General features: G+C 51.8%; 2 protein-coding genes across 2 annotated transcripts in view; one reads left to right on the top strand and one right to left on the bottom strand.

The window, feature by feature from the left end:
- The first annotated feature begins 4919 nt into the window (after window positions 1-4919).
- On the top strand, window positions 4920-16716 carry THAP3 (THAP domain containing 3). Its single transcript, XM_031962941.1, has 5 exons — window positions 4920-4963; window positions 10035-10227; window positions 12998-13060; window positions 13912-14016; window positions 14374-16716. Coding segments are annotated over exons 1-5 (633 nt in total). The 5' UTR covers window positions 4920-4961; the 3' UTR covers window positions 14644-16716.
- The window catches only part of DNAJC11 (DnaJ heat shock protein family (Hsp40) member C11), a 65041-nt gene continuing 62865 nt past the window's right edge, over window positions 14808-16983 (bottom strand). The window contains exons 15-16 of the mRNA XM_031961561.1: window positions 15526-15538; window positions 14808-14942 (exon numbers count right to left, since the gene is read on the bottom strand). Coding sequence (XP_031817421.1) covers window positions 14808-14942; window positions 15526-15538 — 148 coding nt within the window. The remainder of the gene's footprint in view (window positions 14943-15525; window positions 15539-16983) is intronic.

Below are 16983 nucleotides of genomic sequence, written 5' to 3'. Positions count from 1 at the left end.
GTTGGGGTGGAAATACATTCCTTGCTGAGAAACAAGTTTAGGGAGTTTCCCGAGGGCCACGGGAGTCACCCTCCCTGTGTGGGGCTGGAAAGAGAGTGCAGGTGAGAGGTCTAGGGAGGGAGAGGTGGGAATCCTGATGGGAGGCGCTCTGCCCAAGGAAAGGCTAGTCCCCCCTTCCCTTCCCCCCCCCCCCCCCGGGGGGACAGTTTCCGTGAATCGCAGCTGTGTTCTTGCCATGTGCTGAAATCTTGGGCTGGACGATTCCTCCCCATCTCGACTGGCAGGCAGACCACCCCGTCTGGCATTTCAGAAGCCTCCCCAGCCCAACAAAAGAAGGGCTGTGTGGCTCCAGGGCCAAGGGGGGTGCTGGGAGCTGAGGCCTTCCTGCCCCGGACAGGAATGTGCTCTCCCGGGGAAGAAGGGTACAGCTGCAGCCTCGGGCCAAGGAGCCTTAGCTGGCTGACCTTCCCCGCCCCCTGACTACAGGGTCATTCAAGTTCAGCAGGAGAATGCAACCGAGAATTAAGTGCCTAGTGTCAACCCACCAACATTTATAAAGCAGCGTTTATAAATGATCTATTGCTCTGTGCAAGGTGATATACAAAGATAAAAATGAAACAGTCCCTGCCCTCAGAGAGTTTACATTCATCGTGGGAGACATAATGGAAGAATATACAAAAAATTATTCAGGCAAAGCCCCAGCAATGGGGGGAGAGCAGGAAAAGCTTCCTGAGGAAGATGAGTTTTGAAGGGTCTAATAAGGACTAATAAATACTTTTCAGCTTTAATATTTTTTTAAAAATCCCTGCTTAGCTATCAAAGTTCCCTTATCTAAGCATCCTGGAGGGAACTATCTCTCTTCCTCCAGATGGACACTAAAGATTAGAAAAAACAGAACAGAGTGCAAGCTCCTTGAGGCTAGGAATTAATTTAAAAAGCTTTATTATTTTTTTGCTTCTGTATCCCCCAAGGTCTTACCCTTTTTTTGTTTTACCCATTTTAGGTATTTAATAAGTGTTCCTTGGATAAAAAGCTTCTGGAATTCCTCTAGTCAAGGGATTGAAGAAGCAGTTTTCACCCTCTCTTGTACTGAATAAAAATCTCATTTAACATTTGGTATCCCAAGAAATAGGATCAAAGTCCCCCTTTTTATAACTGGGAACTAGGAGCTGGTTAACTTGAGAGGATCCGGATAGAGAAAGGACCTTTCTTGTCTTAGGCTCCCAGCTTATTCCTCTGGAAATTTAGGAGGCAGCTAGGAGGCTCAGCATTCCACCTGGAAGGTGCCAAATCCAGTCTCACACACAGACCCAGACGCACAAACAGCATCAGTCTCACAGAGTTGCTTAGCATGGTGCCTGAGACCTACATAGAGGCAGAGCCAAGATGAGAAAAGGCAGGAACTACAGAGGAGATGGATAATAAATACGTATTTGCTTTGTTCCCAGAGGGATTTGGGATATGATCTCCAATGTCCCTTCCAGTTTAAATTTAGGATGATCTCCCATTACAAGGTAGGAAACTGAGGATAGGAGAAGCGAAGTCACTTGTCCCACATCATTCAGAGTCAATCTCTGACTCGAGTACCATTGTTAATCAATCAATCATTAAACATTAAGCTCCTAGGTGTTAATTGGTGGAGATACAAAAAAAATATTCAGTCCCTGCCCTCAAGGAGTTCACATGCTAAAGGAGGAAACCACAAGCAAATGAATGGATAAACAAGGAATATACAGGATAAAAAGGAAATGATTAGCAGAGGGAAGATGCTAGAATTTAAGGATTGAAGAAAGCTTTCTGTAAATGAGATTATAGTTGGGATTTAAAGAAAGCCAGGGAAACCAGTAAGTGAGATGAGGAGGGAGAATATTCTAGGCCTGGGGGACAGCTGGAAAACCAGTTAGGATGCTGGTGTCCTTGGGATCACAGGATAAGAGTTGGGGAGTCAGGTGCAAGAAGTCTGGAAAAATAGGAGGGGGCATTGAATATCAACCAGACCATTTTGTATTTGAGCCACTGGAAGGGTGGGGAGGAGTGTGTGTGACTTGATTGGATCTGCACTTTAGGAATATTCCTTTGGCTAAATAGAGCTTGGACTGGAATAGGGAGAGGCTTGCAGCAGGCAGACCTGACAGCAGCCACTGCAATAATCCAGGTGTGAAGTGCTGAGGGTCTCTGCCCCGGGTGGTGGAGCCGTTAAAAGGGGAGGGGACATGTTGGAGAGATGCTGCAGAGGTGAAGTACACAGGTTTTGGCAACAGCTTCGATGTGTGTTTGGGGGGTAGAGATAGTGAGGGATCCAGGATGGGAGTCCAGGTGACTGGAAGGGTGTATTGCTTTCTATAATGAGAGAAATTAGGAGGGGAAGGGAGAGTTTCCGAGGAAATGAGTTCTTCTTTGGAGGCACTGAATTTAAGATGTCTATTGGACTTCCAGTTTGAGTTGCCTGAAAGGCAAATGCAAGATTTGAAGATTGGTAGAAAGACTGGGGCAGGAAAGGGAGACAAGAGAAGTGTTCACCTAGGAGTTGTGAACTGATCCAACCTTTTTGGAGAGCAATTTGGAACTGCGTCCCAAGGGCTAGCAAACTGTGCATATCCTTGGTCCAGCAGTGTCTCTCCTGGGCCTGTATCCCAGGGAAATCATAAAAGAGGGAAAAGGATCCACATGTGCACAAATGTTTGTAGCAGCCCTTTTTATAGTAGCAAGAAACTGGAAATTGAGTGGATGCCCAACAGTTGGAGAATGGCTGAATAAATTATGGTCTAGGAATGTTGCAGAATATTATTGTGCTCTAAGAAACGACCAGCAGAATGATTTCAGAGAGGTCTGGAGAAACTTACATAAACTGATGCTGAGTGAAGTGAGCAGAACCAGGAGAAACCATACTCAGTAATAATAAGATTATGCAATGATCCACTATGACGGGCTTAGCTCTTCTCAACAATGTGGTGATTGATGGCAATTCCAATAGACTTGGGATGGAAAAACGGCCATCTGCATCCAAAGAGAAAACTAAGAAGCCTAAAAGTGGATCAAACCATAGTCTTCCCTCCCCCCTCCTTTTTTTTTCTTGTGGTTTTTCTCCTTTTGGTCTGATTTTTCTCACACAAAATGACAAATATGGAAATGTTTAGAAGAGTTGCACATATTCAGCCTATGTCAGACTGCTGGCTGCCTTGGGGAAGAGGGAGATAAAGGGGAAAACATTGGGAATACAAAGTCTCACAAAAATGAATGTTGAAAACTATCTTTCCGTGTATTTGGAAAAATAAAGCACTGTTGAAAATGAAGGAAAAAAGTGTAAAACGAAACAATAGCCGATAAGTGTCCGAGCTGAGATTTATGTTTAAAAAAGTGTCTATAAAGTAATTAAATTAAAATAGTTGATTAGATTCATGGGAGCTGATGAGATTAGCAAACAAAGGAGTAGCGAGGAGGGCACAGGACCGGGCCCTAGCTGATCTGGAGAGGGGCTGCGGCAGACAGAGGCCGCCTGATAGGGAGGAGAGCCCGAGGCCCGAAAACCTCGAGAGAAGAGGAGAGGGTGATGAGCGGGGTCAAAGGCCGCAGCGAGGTCACGGGAAACGCAGACAGAGGCAAGGTCACTGGATTTGGCCGCGCTTCCCCTGCATCTGACTGCGGGAAGGGGGCACGGCCAGGCAGGTGCCGAGCTCCGAGACCGGGGAGCCCACGTCGCGGGGGTCCCGAAAGCCTTTGCAGCTGCCCCGGCTGCCCGCGACCTGCCCCCGGGGACTACGAGGTGCGAGCGCGAGCCCGCGCTAGGGCCCTTCGGGAGAGCTGCTCCCTGGGGGGCCGGGGGCGCCCCGGGGGCGTCGGAGACAAGATCCGGGCCCAGCTCGCCTCCCTGGGCCCGGCCTCCGCACGGGGCCAGTGCTCGGCTCAACCCCGGGCCCCTCCGGAGAAACACCGGGAATCGTTAGTGGATGCAGACGTCCCTGCTCTGCAATTGCTGAAAATCACTGAGTGCTAGCCAACAGGTGAGCGCGCGTAGCGCCGGCCTGGGGGTGGGCGCCGGCGTTACCCAGAGCGGGGGGGAGGGGAAGAGGGAGAGAAGGGGGCAGCGAGTGGGGTAAAGGGGGGGGAGAAGGAAGAAAGAGGGGAGGGGGAAAGGAAGGAGAAAGCAGGGGGAAGGAAGAAAAGGAGGAGCGGGAAAGGGAGGAGGGGGGAGGGGAGGGAGAGCACGAGGGGGAAGGACGAGAAAAGGTGGGGGATGGAGGAGGAGGAAGCGGAAGGAAATGAGAGGAAGAAGCGGCGGAAGGAAAGGGAGGGAGGGAAGGGAAGAAGAGAAGGCTGAGTCCCATCCAGAGTCATCAGGGCAGGAATAGGACGGAGATGGAAGGCCGGGCGCAGGGGGGGGGGTTTCCCTTGGCCGGGAGGAGCCTGGGCCTGAGTTGACCGGACCCGGGAAGGGGTCCGGCCGCCCCGCCCCCCCCGCTGGGCCCCCCCCCGGGGCCCCCGCCTCCCTAGGGCGCTCCGCCGCCCCGCCTCTTTTCCCCCCCCCGGGAGGCCGGGGAACGGCTCCCCGCCCCGCGGCTCCGCGCCCGCTCCGCCGCGGGCAGCTCACCTTACCGGGGGGGGGCGGGGCGGGCCCGAGGCCCCCCCGTCCGGCCGGGCGGGGACCGGCACCCGCAGCCCCCGCAAGCAGGGCCTTTTAACTTTGAGCCCGGGGCGCCCCGGGCGGGCCCCGCCCCAGCGTTTCCCCAGGGGGGGGCGTTGGGCCGGCCCTGCCCTGCTGGCCGGGCCCTGAGCCCCTTTGCCCGCATCCCTGTTTGCTGCGATTGCCCTAGTTCCCCCCCTGCCTAAACCACCGGGGCGCCAAATTTGCGGCTTTCTTCCTTGGGAAAAGCATTTTCTTAAGTGGTCTTTTCAGGGCAAGAAGAAAGAGAAAAGGGGTGGGGGTGAAAAGGGATGAAGACGATCAGAAACATAAATACGTTATGTAGGTAAAAACCAGCAAGACGCGGCCTGCTTCTCTCTCTCCCTTTGGGTCCGTCAGGCTCTGGCTCTAAGTTCTCAGTTTCCCCGTTGTTGTCATTTTGAGGCCCTTCTTTCTCCCCTGTCACTTCCCATATATCCAGCTGCCAAATAGTGTGGCTTTTACAAGCTCCATAACGCCTTTAACATCGCTATATATTTAACAATTTAACAGCACTAACATCTCTCCCTAGAAAACAACAAAAAAGCTTTTTTAAAGGAAGAGGAAAAAAATAACAAAATGGATGGGTATATTTTAAAAAATCTGCTATCATTTGCACTGTTCCTCATATTTATAGACTTAATCTCTGCAAAGGAAGGAGAATGATGGAGCTGGGTTTTTTTTTTTTTTTTTGACAATTCTTCTTTAGCTTGTTCTTTGTAATTTCATAATGTTCACTTTGATTGCTTTTTTGATGGTTCTTTCTGTTCATATTGTCATAGTCATTGTGCATATTATTTTCATATCTTTGCTTATTTATAGTCATGCATGTCTTTGTATTCGTGACATTCGCCATTTCTTACAGCATAATCATATTCCATTATATCCACAAACCTCAGTGTATTTAGCCATTTCCTAATTGATGGGCATCTACCTGGTTTCCAGTTGCTTGGTACCACAAAAAGGGCCGCTATAACTATATTTGTGAATGTAGATTGAATCTCTGGGGCAGTTACTTTACTTGTATAATTCCAGATGACTTTCTACCAATTGGTTGTACCAGTCCTTAGCTCTACCAAGATTTAGGGTTTGCATCCATCCCCTTATCGGCACATCTGGGACCACCACACTGGCTTTGTGCCCCTTTACCTTTTGCAGTACAATTGCAATAGTCTCCCAAGCCGGCCCTCTGACTGACCTCTTCCCTCTCAAATTTGTTAATTTTTCCAGCTGACAAAGTTATATTTCTTTTTTCCCTACTCAACAAAATTTTATTTTTAAAAAGTATTTTATATTCCCAATTACATGTAAAGATAGTTTTCAGCATTCATTTTTGTAAGATTTTGAGTTTCAGATTTTTTCCTTCCTTCTTTCCCTCCTTTACCTTCCTCCTCCTCAAGACAGCAAGCAATTTGATATAGGTTGAACATGTACGATCCATTTTAATTATATTTGCACATTAGTCATGTGGTGGAAAAAAAATCAGAACAAAAGAGAAAAACCATGAGATAGAAAAAGCAAACAAACAAATAAAAAAGCGAAAATACTATACTTTGACCCGCATTCAGTCTCCATAGTTCTCTCTTTTGGATGTGGAGAGCACTTTCCATCACAAATCTTTAATAGTATTTTACATTTCCAAAGACATGTAAAGATAATATTGTTTTCTTTATTTTTTAAAAATTTAGTTTAAAACATTGCTTTATGAATCCTATTGGGAGAGAAAAATCAGAACTAAAGGAAAAAACCCTGGGATAGGAAAAAAAACACAGAAAAAAGGGAACCTAGCATGTGTTGATTTACTTTCAATCTCCATATTTTTTTTTCCTGGATTTTTTCCTGGCCAAGGCCTATTGAATGCTTTGGAAAAGATAGTTTTTGATGTTCATTTTTGTAACATTTGTGTTCCAAATTTTTTTCTCCCTCTCTCCCTTACCTCTCCCCAGGACAGCAGTAATCTGATGGAGGTTTACATGTAGATTCCTTTAAGTAGGTTCCTTATGTCATGTTGTGTAAGAAAAATCAGATCAAAAGGGAAAAAAACGTGAGACAGGAAAAGTGACGGAGGAGGGGGCAGCAGCAGGCGTGGCTCAGGCCGGAGCTCTCCGGGGGCGGCCGAACCTGCCTCTGGCCGAGCTCCTCCGTCTGTCTATGAGGTTTCTGGGTCTCTGTGGTGGCAGATGAGCCCCTGCTGTGCCCCGCTCTGACCAGCCCGTGGGCCCCGTGAGGAGCGCCGACGGCCCTCGGCTGGGCCACTTCCTGGCAGCGCGGGGGGATGGGACCCAGGATGACCCAGCCCTGAATCCCGCAGGGATTTCTCTGGAGCCCAGGCTAGACAGCGGCCCGGCCTTGTCTGAGCGGCCGTCAGAGAAGGACCTTCTGGGAGCTGGGGGGCTGGTGGAGGAGGCAAGGGGGGTGGCCACAGAATGAGAGCACCACAGGGTGGAATTCAGCTCGGTGGGTGCTGCTCCCACACAGACAGCTTAGGCCCAGTCTTTTTGAAAAAGTTTTCAAGCTGCTTTCTGTCCCTCCCACCTTGCGGGCCAGAATCCACTGAAAAGGAAAAAATAAAACCTTAAAATACAGTCAAAAAAGGCCCCGCCTGGGCCCCTTTCTAGATGTTTTGTGCCCACGTGGTCTTCCTGTATACCCCTGGTCTGGATCGGGGTCCAGGGTTTACCCGATCCCCATTTCCGTTCTTAATAATTTATTTGTGTTATATAAATTTATTCGTGGTGAATGCTCAGCCTGTGTGTATCATGTGTGCACACTCACACAGGGCCTCAGTCTCTCAGGGTGTGCGTGTGCAGCTCCCTCTCCGGACATGTACGTGACACGCGGGTAGCGCCCGGCCTCAGACCAGGCCAGCCCTCTCCGGCCGGGCGCAGCGGGTTTTGCGAGTCCTGGAGCTGAGCCAGAGCCGCAGTTCCTGAGCAGATGCAGAGTCTGAGAACTTGGGTGGGAGAACGAAGCGCCCCTTCCTTTTTACCGGCCTCCGAGTGGGATTTAGCATTTTCTCAGACTATGGATTTAAAGCAAATCAGAATAATCTGAGAAGCTGTGATTGTGGCGTCTCCAGACTGTCAGAGGGGCCGGTGTTCCAGAAAAGTCCAGAGACTTTGGGTCTGGAGGGAGTTCTTGAGCCCATCTGGCGCAGCCGCCGCTTTTTCAAAGGAGGCAGAGGAGCGGCAGAAAGACTGACCCGGAGAACCTCCCTGGGGAGCCGGTGGTTCAGAGAGCAAGCCTGCGTTCTTCCCACGAAAGCCATTGTCTCTTGGGAAAATGTCTGTGCGCTGCCTCGGAGTCGGTGCCTCCATTCTTGTTTGTCTGTTTGCAAACATACCAGTGTTTGCACAGGCCCTGCAGCTGGGGGGGGTGTGTGTGTGTGTGTGTGTGTGTGTCTCCGTATCTCTCTGTGCTTGTGTGTCTCTACATCTCTGTACGTCTCTGTCTCTGACTCTCTATGCATCTCTGTGTCTCTGTGTATTTGTGTCTGTGTCTCTGGGCCCACCCAGGCCAGGTGGGTGATGGGCGGGCACAGTGGCCATTTGGAGTCCTCTCCTCAGACCGGCCGTAGGACCCCCTCGTGCCTCCCACCTCACCTGACTAAGAAAACAGAGGCTCCTCCGAGGGCCGTGCCCTCTTCTGCCTCCCCCATCGTTATCCCTCCCTTTCTCTTTTGCCGCTCCAGTCTCCGGTGAGAAGCTGGGCCTTCTTGCCAAAGCCGCCCCCTCCGGTGGATCCCCTTCCCTGCCTTTCCCTTCCCTGTCCCCTCTCCTTGGCTCCCTTCTCCTTCTGGCTGCTCACAGACAGGCCTGGGTCTCCCTCAGCCTCCCTCTTGCACAACCGTCTCGTGTTCCTCCCTGGGGAAGTCCCTGGCGTCCTGGCTCCCAGCGCCCACTTGGCTGACCAAGGATCGCTTTTGTTTTTGCATTCCCTGTTTCCCTCTGTGCCCTTCCCCTTTCTGCTACCCGAGGGCTGTCCTTTGCCAGAAAGGGTGTGCTCTAAAAGAGAGAGAAGAGAAAAACCTCCCTAAGGCTGCGCATGGGGATGAGAAGGTCTCATGCCTGCGGCTCCCAGACGCGGTGCCCTCCCAGCATGGAAAGCGGGGCGTCTTGACCCCAAGGCCGCTGACCCCGGCTCAGCTTCCTTCTCTGGGACCGCCCATCTGGCTTCTGGGGCCTCCCAGCCCAGGCCTGGATCGGCGCCCCTGCCCGCCAGGCCCCGGCCCCCCTCCCTTCAGGATGGTGACACATGGCGATCCCCAGAACTGTCCGGTCCTCTCAAGCTCTGGTCTCTCGGACCAGCTCACTGGGCGAATCCATCTGGGTGACCTGAGGTGATTCAGACTCGGTGGGTCCAAATCGGGAACCTTCTCCCCCCTCTCCCTCCCCAGATTCTCTGTTTCCGTTGCCAGAAGCCCCTTCCTTCCAAGTCGCTCGGGTTCCCTACCTTGAGGTCCCCTCGACCACGTCCACAGCTCCATTTCCCCTAGTTTTCGCTCCCACGGCCGCCACATACTTCAGGCCCTGGTGTTCCTTGTCTCTCCGATCCATTCTCCATCTGAATTAATGTTCCCCCAGACAGATTTGGCCGTGCCATCTTCCCTGCTAGAAAATCTTCCTCTTCCTCCTGGGAGAGCGTAAGCAATCCTCGGGCCCTCCACAGTCAGCCTTACTTTTCCAGGTTTATTCCCATTGCCCCCCGTAACATAGGGTCTGTTCCAGCCATTCTGGACCGTCTTCCTTCTCTGGTCTGCTATCTCTGGCCTCTACCCACATTCACAAGTGGCTCCCCAGGTCCGGAATGCCCTTCCCCCCTCAGAGAGCCCCTCCGGCAAGACCCTTCCCGACCTCTCTCTCGCCCTTCCCTGTTCCCCCACCCGATCTTACTCTGTGGATTTTGTATTTACTTTCTTCTGTGCAAGTTGTATCCCTGAGCAGGTTGTGAATTATTGAGGGTAAGTGGCGACCTTTTGATTTTTGCGCCTGTCTGTCTAGCAGCAAGTCATGTGCTTCTTACTGATAACAGGCTCCTGATGCTCGTTGGTGAGTCGCATTGCTTGCTCCGAGTCATCAGCAGGTGTAAAATGGAGGGGTTGGGTGAGTTGTTGCCCAAGGACCCTCCGGCCTGCCCCAGATTCAAGGATGAGCCTGAGGAGTGCGATGGACTGTTGGAGGTTGGGATGTGCCTTTCGGGGCACAGGGGGTTCCACAAATGCCGTTCGCTCGGGCTCTTGGTGCTCGGGTCCGTTATTTAAGGCGACTCCAAAATGTTGTTTTGAGGAAACTGGACGTAGCCAGGCTCGCAGACTTGTCGGAGGCCCCCCTGGGAGGGCCCGGCTTTCCTTGAATTTCCTTTCCGCCCTGCTCAGGTTCCCATTCAGCCGCCCCGAACTGCTGAAGGAATGGGTGCTGAACATTGGCCGAGGCAACTTCAAACCCAAGCAGCACACGGTCATCTGCTCGGAGCATTTCCGGCCGGACTGCTTCAGCGCCTTCGGCAACCGCAAGAACCTAAAGCAGAACGCCGTGCCCACGGTCTTTGCATTCCGGGAGACGGCACAGGTAGCGCCCCGGCCCCCTGCTTGGGGAAGGGGGGGTTCCTGGGATGCCAGGGGGATCCTGCTGGCACAGACAGTCGGCTGTCGGGCCAGAGGCAGGCCGGGCCTCGTGAGGTTATGGAGGACGTGGGTTTGAGGGCCTGTAATTGGAGATCACATCAAAAGCCATTCCCATCTTGCAATAAGAGGCTATCGGACACTCTGCAGCGAATGGCGTGGAGGTCCAGCTTCTCTCTGGCTTCTGACCCTTGCCCTCTGACCTTTCTGCAGCACAACCTCTGCAGAGTCCAGCCTTGGGTCTCTTTTACTAAGAGGAGCAGAGGACTGGGCCTGGATGGGCCCATTCTGGTCTCAGGAAGCCCGGGAGCCTGGGAATAAATGAAGTACTTAGTGATGAGGAGCTCCGCCCAGAGCCAAGACATGGGGCCGGAACCCTGGGTTTCCTGACCCCAGGCTGCACCCCTGCTCCGGCTGCGGGCTTCCATAGCCTCCCAAGGGGCCCAGTCGGGCTTCGGCCCAGAAAAGCAGGAGCCGTTAGCCTGAGGGCTCTGGACGGGAGCTAGTGATAGTGAAAGGGAAGGGATGGGGAGGGCAGAGTCCTGGAACCGGGCACCTGGAGTTGGAAGGAGCACTGTGGAAGACTTAGAGGCCGCCGGTCAGCAGGGCACCGGCCCAAAGCAGGACGTCCTCCCGTCAAACCTGGCCTTAGGCCCCCCCCCCCCCTCCCCCCCGTGTGAGGGTCGGCGAGAGCTGGCTGCAAAGTGCTCCGCTAACCTTACAGTGCTACACAAACGCCAGTCATCATTCCCAAGAGGGGCTAGAGCTTCCGTAGTCTGCCCTTGTCAGCACTTTTAGTGGGGGTGCCTGTGGGGGGTGGGCGTGGGGAAAGCAGCGCCCGGCGGGACACGAGTCTGAGAAATCCTTCGGGAGAAATACAGGTGGACATAGAAACGCTGCCCATGGGAGACAGCGTCAGGTTTCAGTCTTTTTTTAAACGAGGAAATTAGGATGGTTTGCAGTTAGGCCCCACTAGAACCGTTCCTTAATCATTATAAACCTTGAAGTTGTCCACAGACTGAGCTGATGTTTTTTTTTTTTTTTTTTTTTAATTTATTTATTTTAATAGCCTTTTATTTACAGGATATATGCATGGGTAACTTTACAGCATTAACAACTGCCAAACCTCTTGTTCCAATTTTTCACCTCTTACCCCCCACCCCCTCCCCCAGATGGCAGGATGACCAGTAGATGTTAAAAATATTAAAATATAAATTAGATACACAATAAGTATACATGACCAAACCGTTATTTTGCTGTACAAAAAGAATCAGACTCTGAAATATTGTACAATTAGCTTGTGAAGGAAATCAAAAATGCAGGTGGGCATAAATATAGGGATTAGAATTCAATGTAATGGTTTTAGTCATCTCCCAGAGTTCTTTCTCTGGGCGTAGCTAGTTCAGTTCATTATTGCTCCATTGGAAATGATTTGGTTGATCTCGTTGCTGAGGATGGCCAGGTCCATCAGAACTGGTCATCATCTAGTATTGTTGTTGAAGTATATAATGATCTCCTGGTCCTGCTCATTTCACTCAGCATCAGTTCGTGTAAGTCTCTCCAGGCCTTTCTGAAATCATCCTGTTGGTCATTTCTTACAGAACAATAATATTCCATAATATTCATATACCACAATTTATTCAGCCATTCTCCAACTGATGGGCATCCACTCAGTTTCCAGTTTCTGGCCACTACAAACAGGGCGGCCACAAACATTCGTTGAGCTGATGTTTTAAATGTGAGCTTCCGAATCAAGTCGGCTAAATAAATCACTGTACAGGGAAGAGCCTCCTTTTCTACGGAAGCGTAAAAGCACATTCCAGCCCAGGATCCTCCACCTCACTGCGTGGACGTTACTGTCTTCCCTGCCTGCCACGCATTGGACACCCAGAATTTGTCGCCCCAATAGCTTTCTGCTCCCCAAACACTAACTGCCTTAAAAGGTTTCCCCTTAAGTTTGTGAAGGGATCGATCACTGGGATGCTTTTTCTTGGTTTCTAGAATTTCATTTCTGAGCATTTCCCATTTTTTTAAAAAAGCTTTTTATTTTCAAAACATATGAAGGATAATTTTTTGACACTGACCCTTGCAAACCTTGTGTTTCCATTCCCCCCCTCCCCTAGATGGCATTTCCCATCTCTTTTGACTGACTTATTTACCAATCACACTTTAGAATATTGGATCTTATCTAGAATTTTGTGGCATCGGCTTTCCCCAGCTTGCCCTCAGATTGCCCCTGAATTTCAGCAGCTCAGAGGGCATTTACAGACAAGGTGTGTCCGGGCATTGAGCAGTGGGGATCAGAGGAGGGGTGCTCACGTGCTCAGTCCGCTACCAGGCACCCCCCCACCCCAGCATTTCCTCCGCACCCCAGATTCTGGTGTGGTCTCTCGTGTCCCCACCGGCCCCTCATTTCTGCGTTGGTCACAGGCTCCCTGCGCGGCCGAGGCGTGCAGCAGCCCCTCCCACTGATGGGCAAAATCGCAAGGATGCACCCGGTCAGTGTCTGTGGCCACGCAGTTACAGGGGAATTGGGGATTGGAAGGCCGCCGCCATCTCTGCCGAATGCGGGGGTGTCGGGCACGCGGCCGCCGGCGTCAGGTTGCTGGCTGGTTTGGCGCTGTCTCACCGGCAAGGGAAGCTCCCGGGGGTACCCCGAGCCTGGTGACAGTCCGGCCCGGTTCCAACCACTGTCTTGTGTTTTTGCGCCCTTGTAGTTGGCTAGGGAGAACACGGAGCCTGCTGGCGAGGGAAGCGATGCTCAAGCGCAGCCCGGGAAGGTAAATCCCAGAGCTCCCCCGACTTCCGCTGACCTGGTTACCTTGGGAAACACCGGCCTCCTGCCGCTTCTGCACTAAGGCATTCCATCTCCCCTCTCCATACTCTTGCCCTTGGCGGTGCCCATGCCAGACTGCCCTTCCCCCCTTCTCCTCCTCCCGACCTCAGAGATTTCCTGACCTCCTGCAAGACTTAGACCATTGTCCCTTTTTGAAGGAGATTTTTTCTTCTGAAGGGACCTTCCACCTCCTGCACATATCTGTGCACCCACTTGCTTACGTATGGGTTGTGTTCTAAAGGTGGAACGTGGGCTTTGAGGGCAAGGACTCATTTTCTTTCTTTGTACTCCCCAAACTTCTCTTGAAGTGGCAGTCGGGCGTGCTGAGCAGCACATCTGCATTTTGGGCCTTTTCTTAAGGAAAGGGCTCCTATCACAAAGCCAGAACTTTCAAATGGCTAATTTCGAGAAATCTAAAGGAGAGCGGAGTATGGGTTTTCCATACCTTTTTCTTTAAAATTAAATGGATTTTTTTTCTATCAGTTTTCACTGACATCCCCTTCCCTCCCACAGTAATAGACCTGTCCCTTGTAATCACAGCAAAACAAAACCAGCCAACATTCAGCCTAAGTAACATGTGTGGTCCCTCGGCTCTGCCATGTTTGCTTTGCCTGAGCCCTCAGAAGTCAGGCTTATGTCTTTTCACATCAGTCCTAACTGGTTGCAAGTTTTATTTGTTTCCAATTCCCCCCACCGATTTTCATAGCCCTGCACACAAAGGACCAGCATGACAGTTACTGTGGGGAGCTGCCTGACGGGGGGCTTCCATTCTCATTCTCTGTTGCTGCTTTTCAGGACCTCTCTGATGCAAGAGCTGGGGAACACCCCCCGGGGAGAAAGATGGAAGTCCCACTTGACCAGCACCAGCTGTCCCCCGATGTCGAGGCTTCTGAAAAAGAGGTAGGGTGTTGGGCTGTGGGCCCCCGGTTGTAAAGAGAAAGCAAATACTTGGCTGTTGAGTCCGTCTGTAAAGTGAGTAATGTTTCTTACCAGTGGAAGCCCAGGAGAACAGAGCACCCGTCTCCCCAAAACGCCCTCCCTGGGGGGGACGGACTCTGAACGCGCTTCCCGTGACTCCACCATGTTGATGGTTTTCAGTGTAAATAGCAGATGCAGTTGGTTTCTAGGCTCTCGGCTGAGCTGGTGAGGACGCCAGACACCTGCCAGGGAATCCCACAAGCGACGCCCACTCCCTAAAACCCAGGAAGGGCAGATCTGGGCCGGGAACCCCCTCATGCTTTCCCCCTCTGTCCCCAGGTCTCCTCCTCCTGCCTCCTGCCCGCCAGCGCCCCTGGGCAGAGAGGCCCGCTCCCCCGCCCAGCTTCAGATCACAGCTATGCCCTCCTGGACTTGGATGCTTTAAAAAAAAAGCTCCAGCTCACACTGAAGGAGAATGAGCGGCTCCGGCGCAGGCTGCAGCTGCAGAGAGCGGCCATGAGGAGGATGTCCAGCCGGCTGCAGGCCCTCCAAAAGGAAAAGAGGCGACAGAAAGCCCCACAGAGGGCAGAGGAGCGGCCAGGCACCTGAGCCGCCGGGCCCCTCGGCCACCAGCCCTTTGGGGAGAGCCTGGTGGAAGAAGGGCTGGACAGGCCTGGATCGCTGCCTCGGGCAGGGACGGAGTCTGGATTCATTAGTGTCTGCTTTCTTGCTGCTGCCTTCTCAGGGGACGGACCCTTGGGGTCAAGTTGCTCTCAGGAGCTGACAGTGTGAGCCAGGCTGCAAGGATGCTCGAATGCGGGGAGGAGAGACCCACGGAGGATATCTCTGCAGAGAGTAGCCTTGTTGGAACCAGTGCCCAGAGTCCCCAGCCCCAGGCCCGAGCTAGCCTGCAGAGGGCCGGCCAGCGTAAAGCCTCATGGTTGGATGAGGGCTTCCAGACCGAGAGCATACTGGCCCTTGCACAAGGACTTTGCTAAAGAGGAAGCACTAGTTTGATTTTCCTCCTCGCTCAACGCACACCATTGTAGACGTGGAAAAGCCTTAGAAAAAGTTTCATTTTATACCTTGTAAAAAGCTGGACAGGGCAGATACTTTTGACACAAATATTTTGTTTATTGATTAATTAGAAGGCCCCGGCCCGGCTGATGGACTTTCCTGCCCCCGGGACTTGGGGTTCCCCCCAACAGTGAAATGCCCTGTCCTCCTGTCCATGTGCTCCCGTGTGAGGCAGGGGAAGGCAGCCCTGCTGCTCATGAAGCACGTGTGGGACGATGGGATTCACTTCGGGGGTGGGGGGGAGAGTGTGAAATCAGTTTGGAAGGAGCCGTAGCCTTCAGTGAAGCACTGCCCCTTCCTGTGGTAGTGCTTTTGAAAAATGAGTCCCAGCGCCAGCTTTCAGAAAGGGTTTATTATTGACAATACAGTGCCTTCTGTACAACCAGCTTCAAACAAAATGAAGAAAATCAGTACCTGAAAGAACCGTCTGCAACAAAGGGGACAACGGACCACATTAGGTCAGAGTCATTCGGCAAAGTTTATTGCACAGTTTGAATTCTTAGCTTCAGGTTTGGAAAACATTGTAAAAATGGGCATGAATATCACAGAATTAAGACAACCAGAACTATTTTTAAAAAATTTAACTGGGGAGGGAGGAAGAGAGACTGAAGGCCTGCATTGGCTACTGCAAATCAAACTCCTGCTCACGTGATTGACTGCACACTTAGGAAAAGGCTGCACGACCCTCAGAGGAGTACAGGAACAAGGCCCGTCTGCTTGCTGGACTGAGTGCTACCACTAACCTGGAAGACTGTTCAAGTATATCCCGGCTCCTAAGATCTGCCTCCCAGAAAAGGCGGGTCAAAAAAGAGCCCCCCACCCCAAAGCCAAGGAGTTGCCCTGTTCTCCCTTCCATGCCAAGGTGCCTGGGCACCCCGTCAAAGGGAAATGCCCCAGGGCCAAGTGCTGGAGGAAGCCCTGGAGGGCAACACCCCCTAGAAATCCCTCCCCCCCCAAGCTAACTTTTCCCCTTGCCTCCCTCTGGCCTTCCTCTTGCCCAGTAAGTGGGTGGCCATCCCAGACTCCCAGCCAGGTTGGGTGGAAACACAGGAAAGAGCCCCAGTCTTTTCCGTGCATCCTTGGGGAGACGGGGAATGCTAGTTGCACTAGGAGAAAGCAGAGTCCTGGGTGTAAGGATCAGTTTTTTAGTGGTAATGGCAGAGATGTCTTCCGGATACATTGGTGGTTCTCAGGTAAATTCAGAACTGTCTCCAAATCCCCTTTTCAGTAATCACAGATGGACACTCACTTGATCATCAGGACCACACCGTGGCCTGTTTTTTTCCATTTGGTTTGCAGGAAGCCCCCAGAAGTAAGGGGGAGGTCACAATGTTCCATATATACCTCATGAAAAAACCCTGAAATTTGGGGTGGGTGGGCCACTGTGGGCTCAGAGGCCGGAGGACTTGCTGGAGGACACAGGGCTCTGCGCCCCCAGGTTCCTCGAGGAGACGGCTGTCAGCTTTGTGGTTCTAGCCAAGGGCAGTATTGCCTTAGTACTAAAGTACCCATGAAAGCTGGGGTGTTCATGTGTCCCTTCACATAATTGGTAAATGACCTTCTACAGGAATAATACAAAATAAAAACATCTGTAGGTTTCTGTTTCATGTGTTTCCAAACTTTCAGACTCCCAGGAAAAGAGGTTTTGCAGCTTCTTCTTGACTCAGGTCCTGACCCTTTGTTTTCCCATGAGATTTATCCATCTGTATCGATCCTGTGAGCTGCAGGAGGAAAAGACAGGCTCAGGGCCGAGAAGGAACTACTTGGGCTCATGTTACATGCAGAGCAATGGCACAGTGGGGCTTTCCCCGGGGTGGGGGGAGGGTTCTCATAGCCTCAGGCTGTCCCATAATGAGCACAGCCCAGTCATCA

The sequence above is a fragment of the Sarcophilus harrisii genome, chromosome 3 (assembly GCF_902635505.1).
Source record: "Sarcophilus harrisii chromosome 3, mSarHar1.11, whole genome shotgun sequence".
Taxonomy (NCBI): domain Eukaryota; kingdom Metazoa; phylum Chordata; class Mammalia; order Dasyuromorphia; family Dasyuridae; genus Sarcophilus; species Sarcophilus harrisii.
Note: the sequence above shows the minus strand (reverse complement) of the source record. Positions and strands in the feature narration are given on the sequence as shown.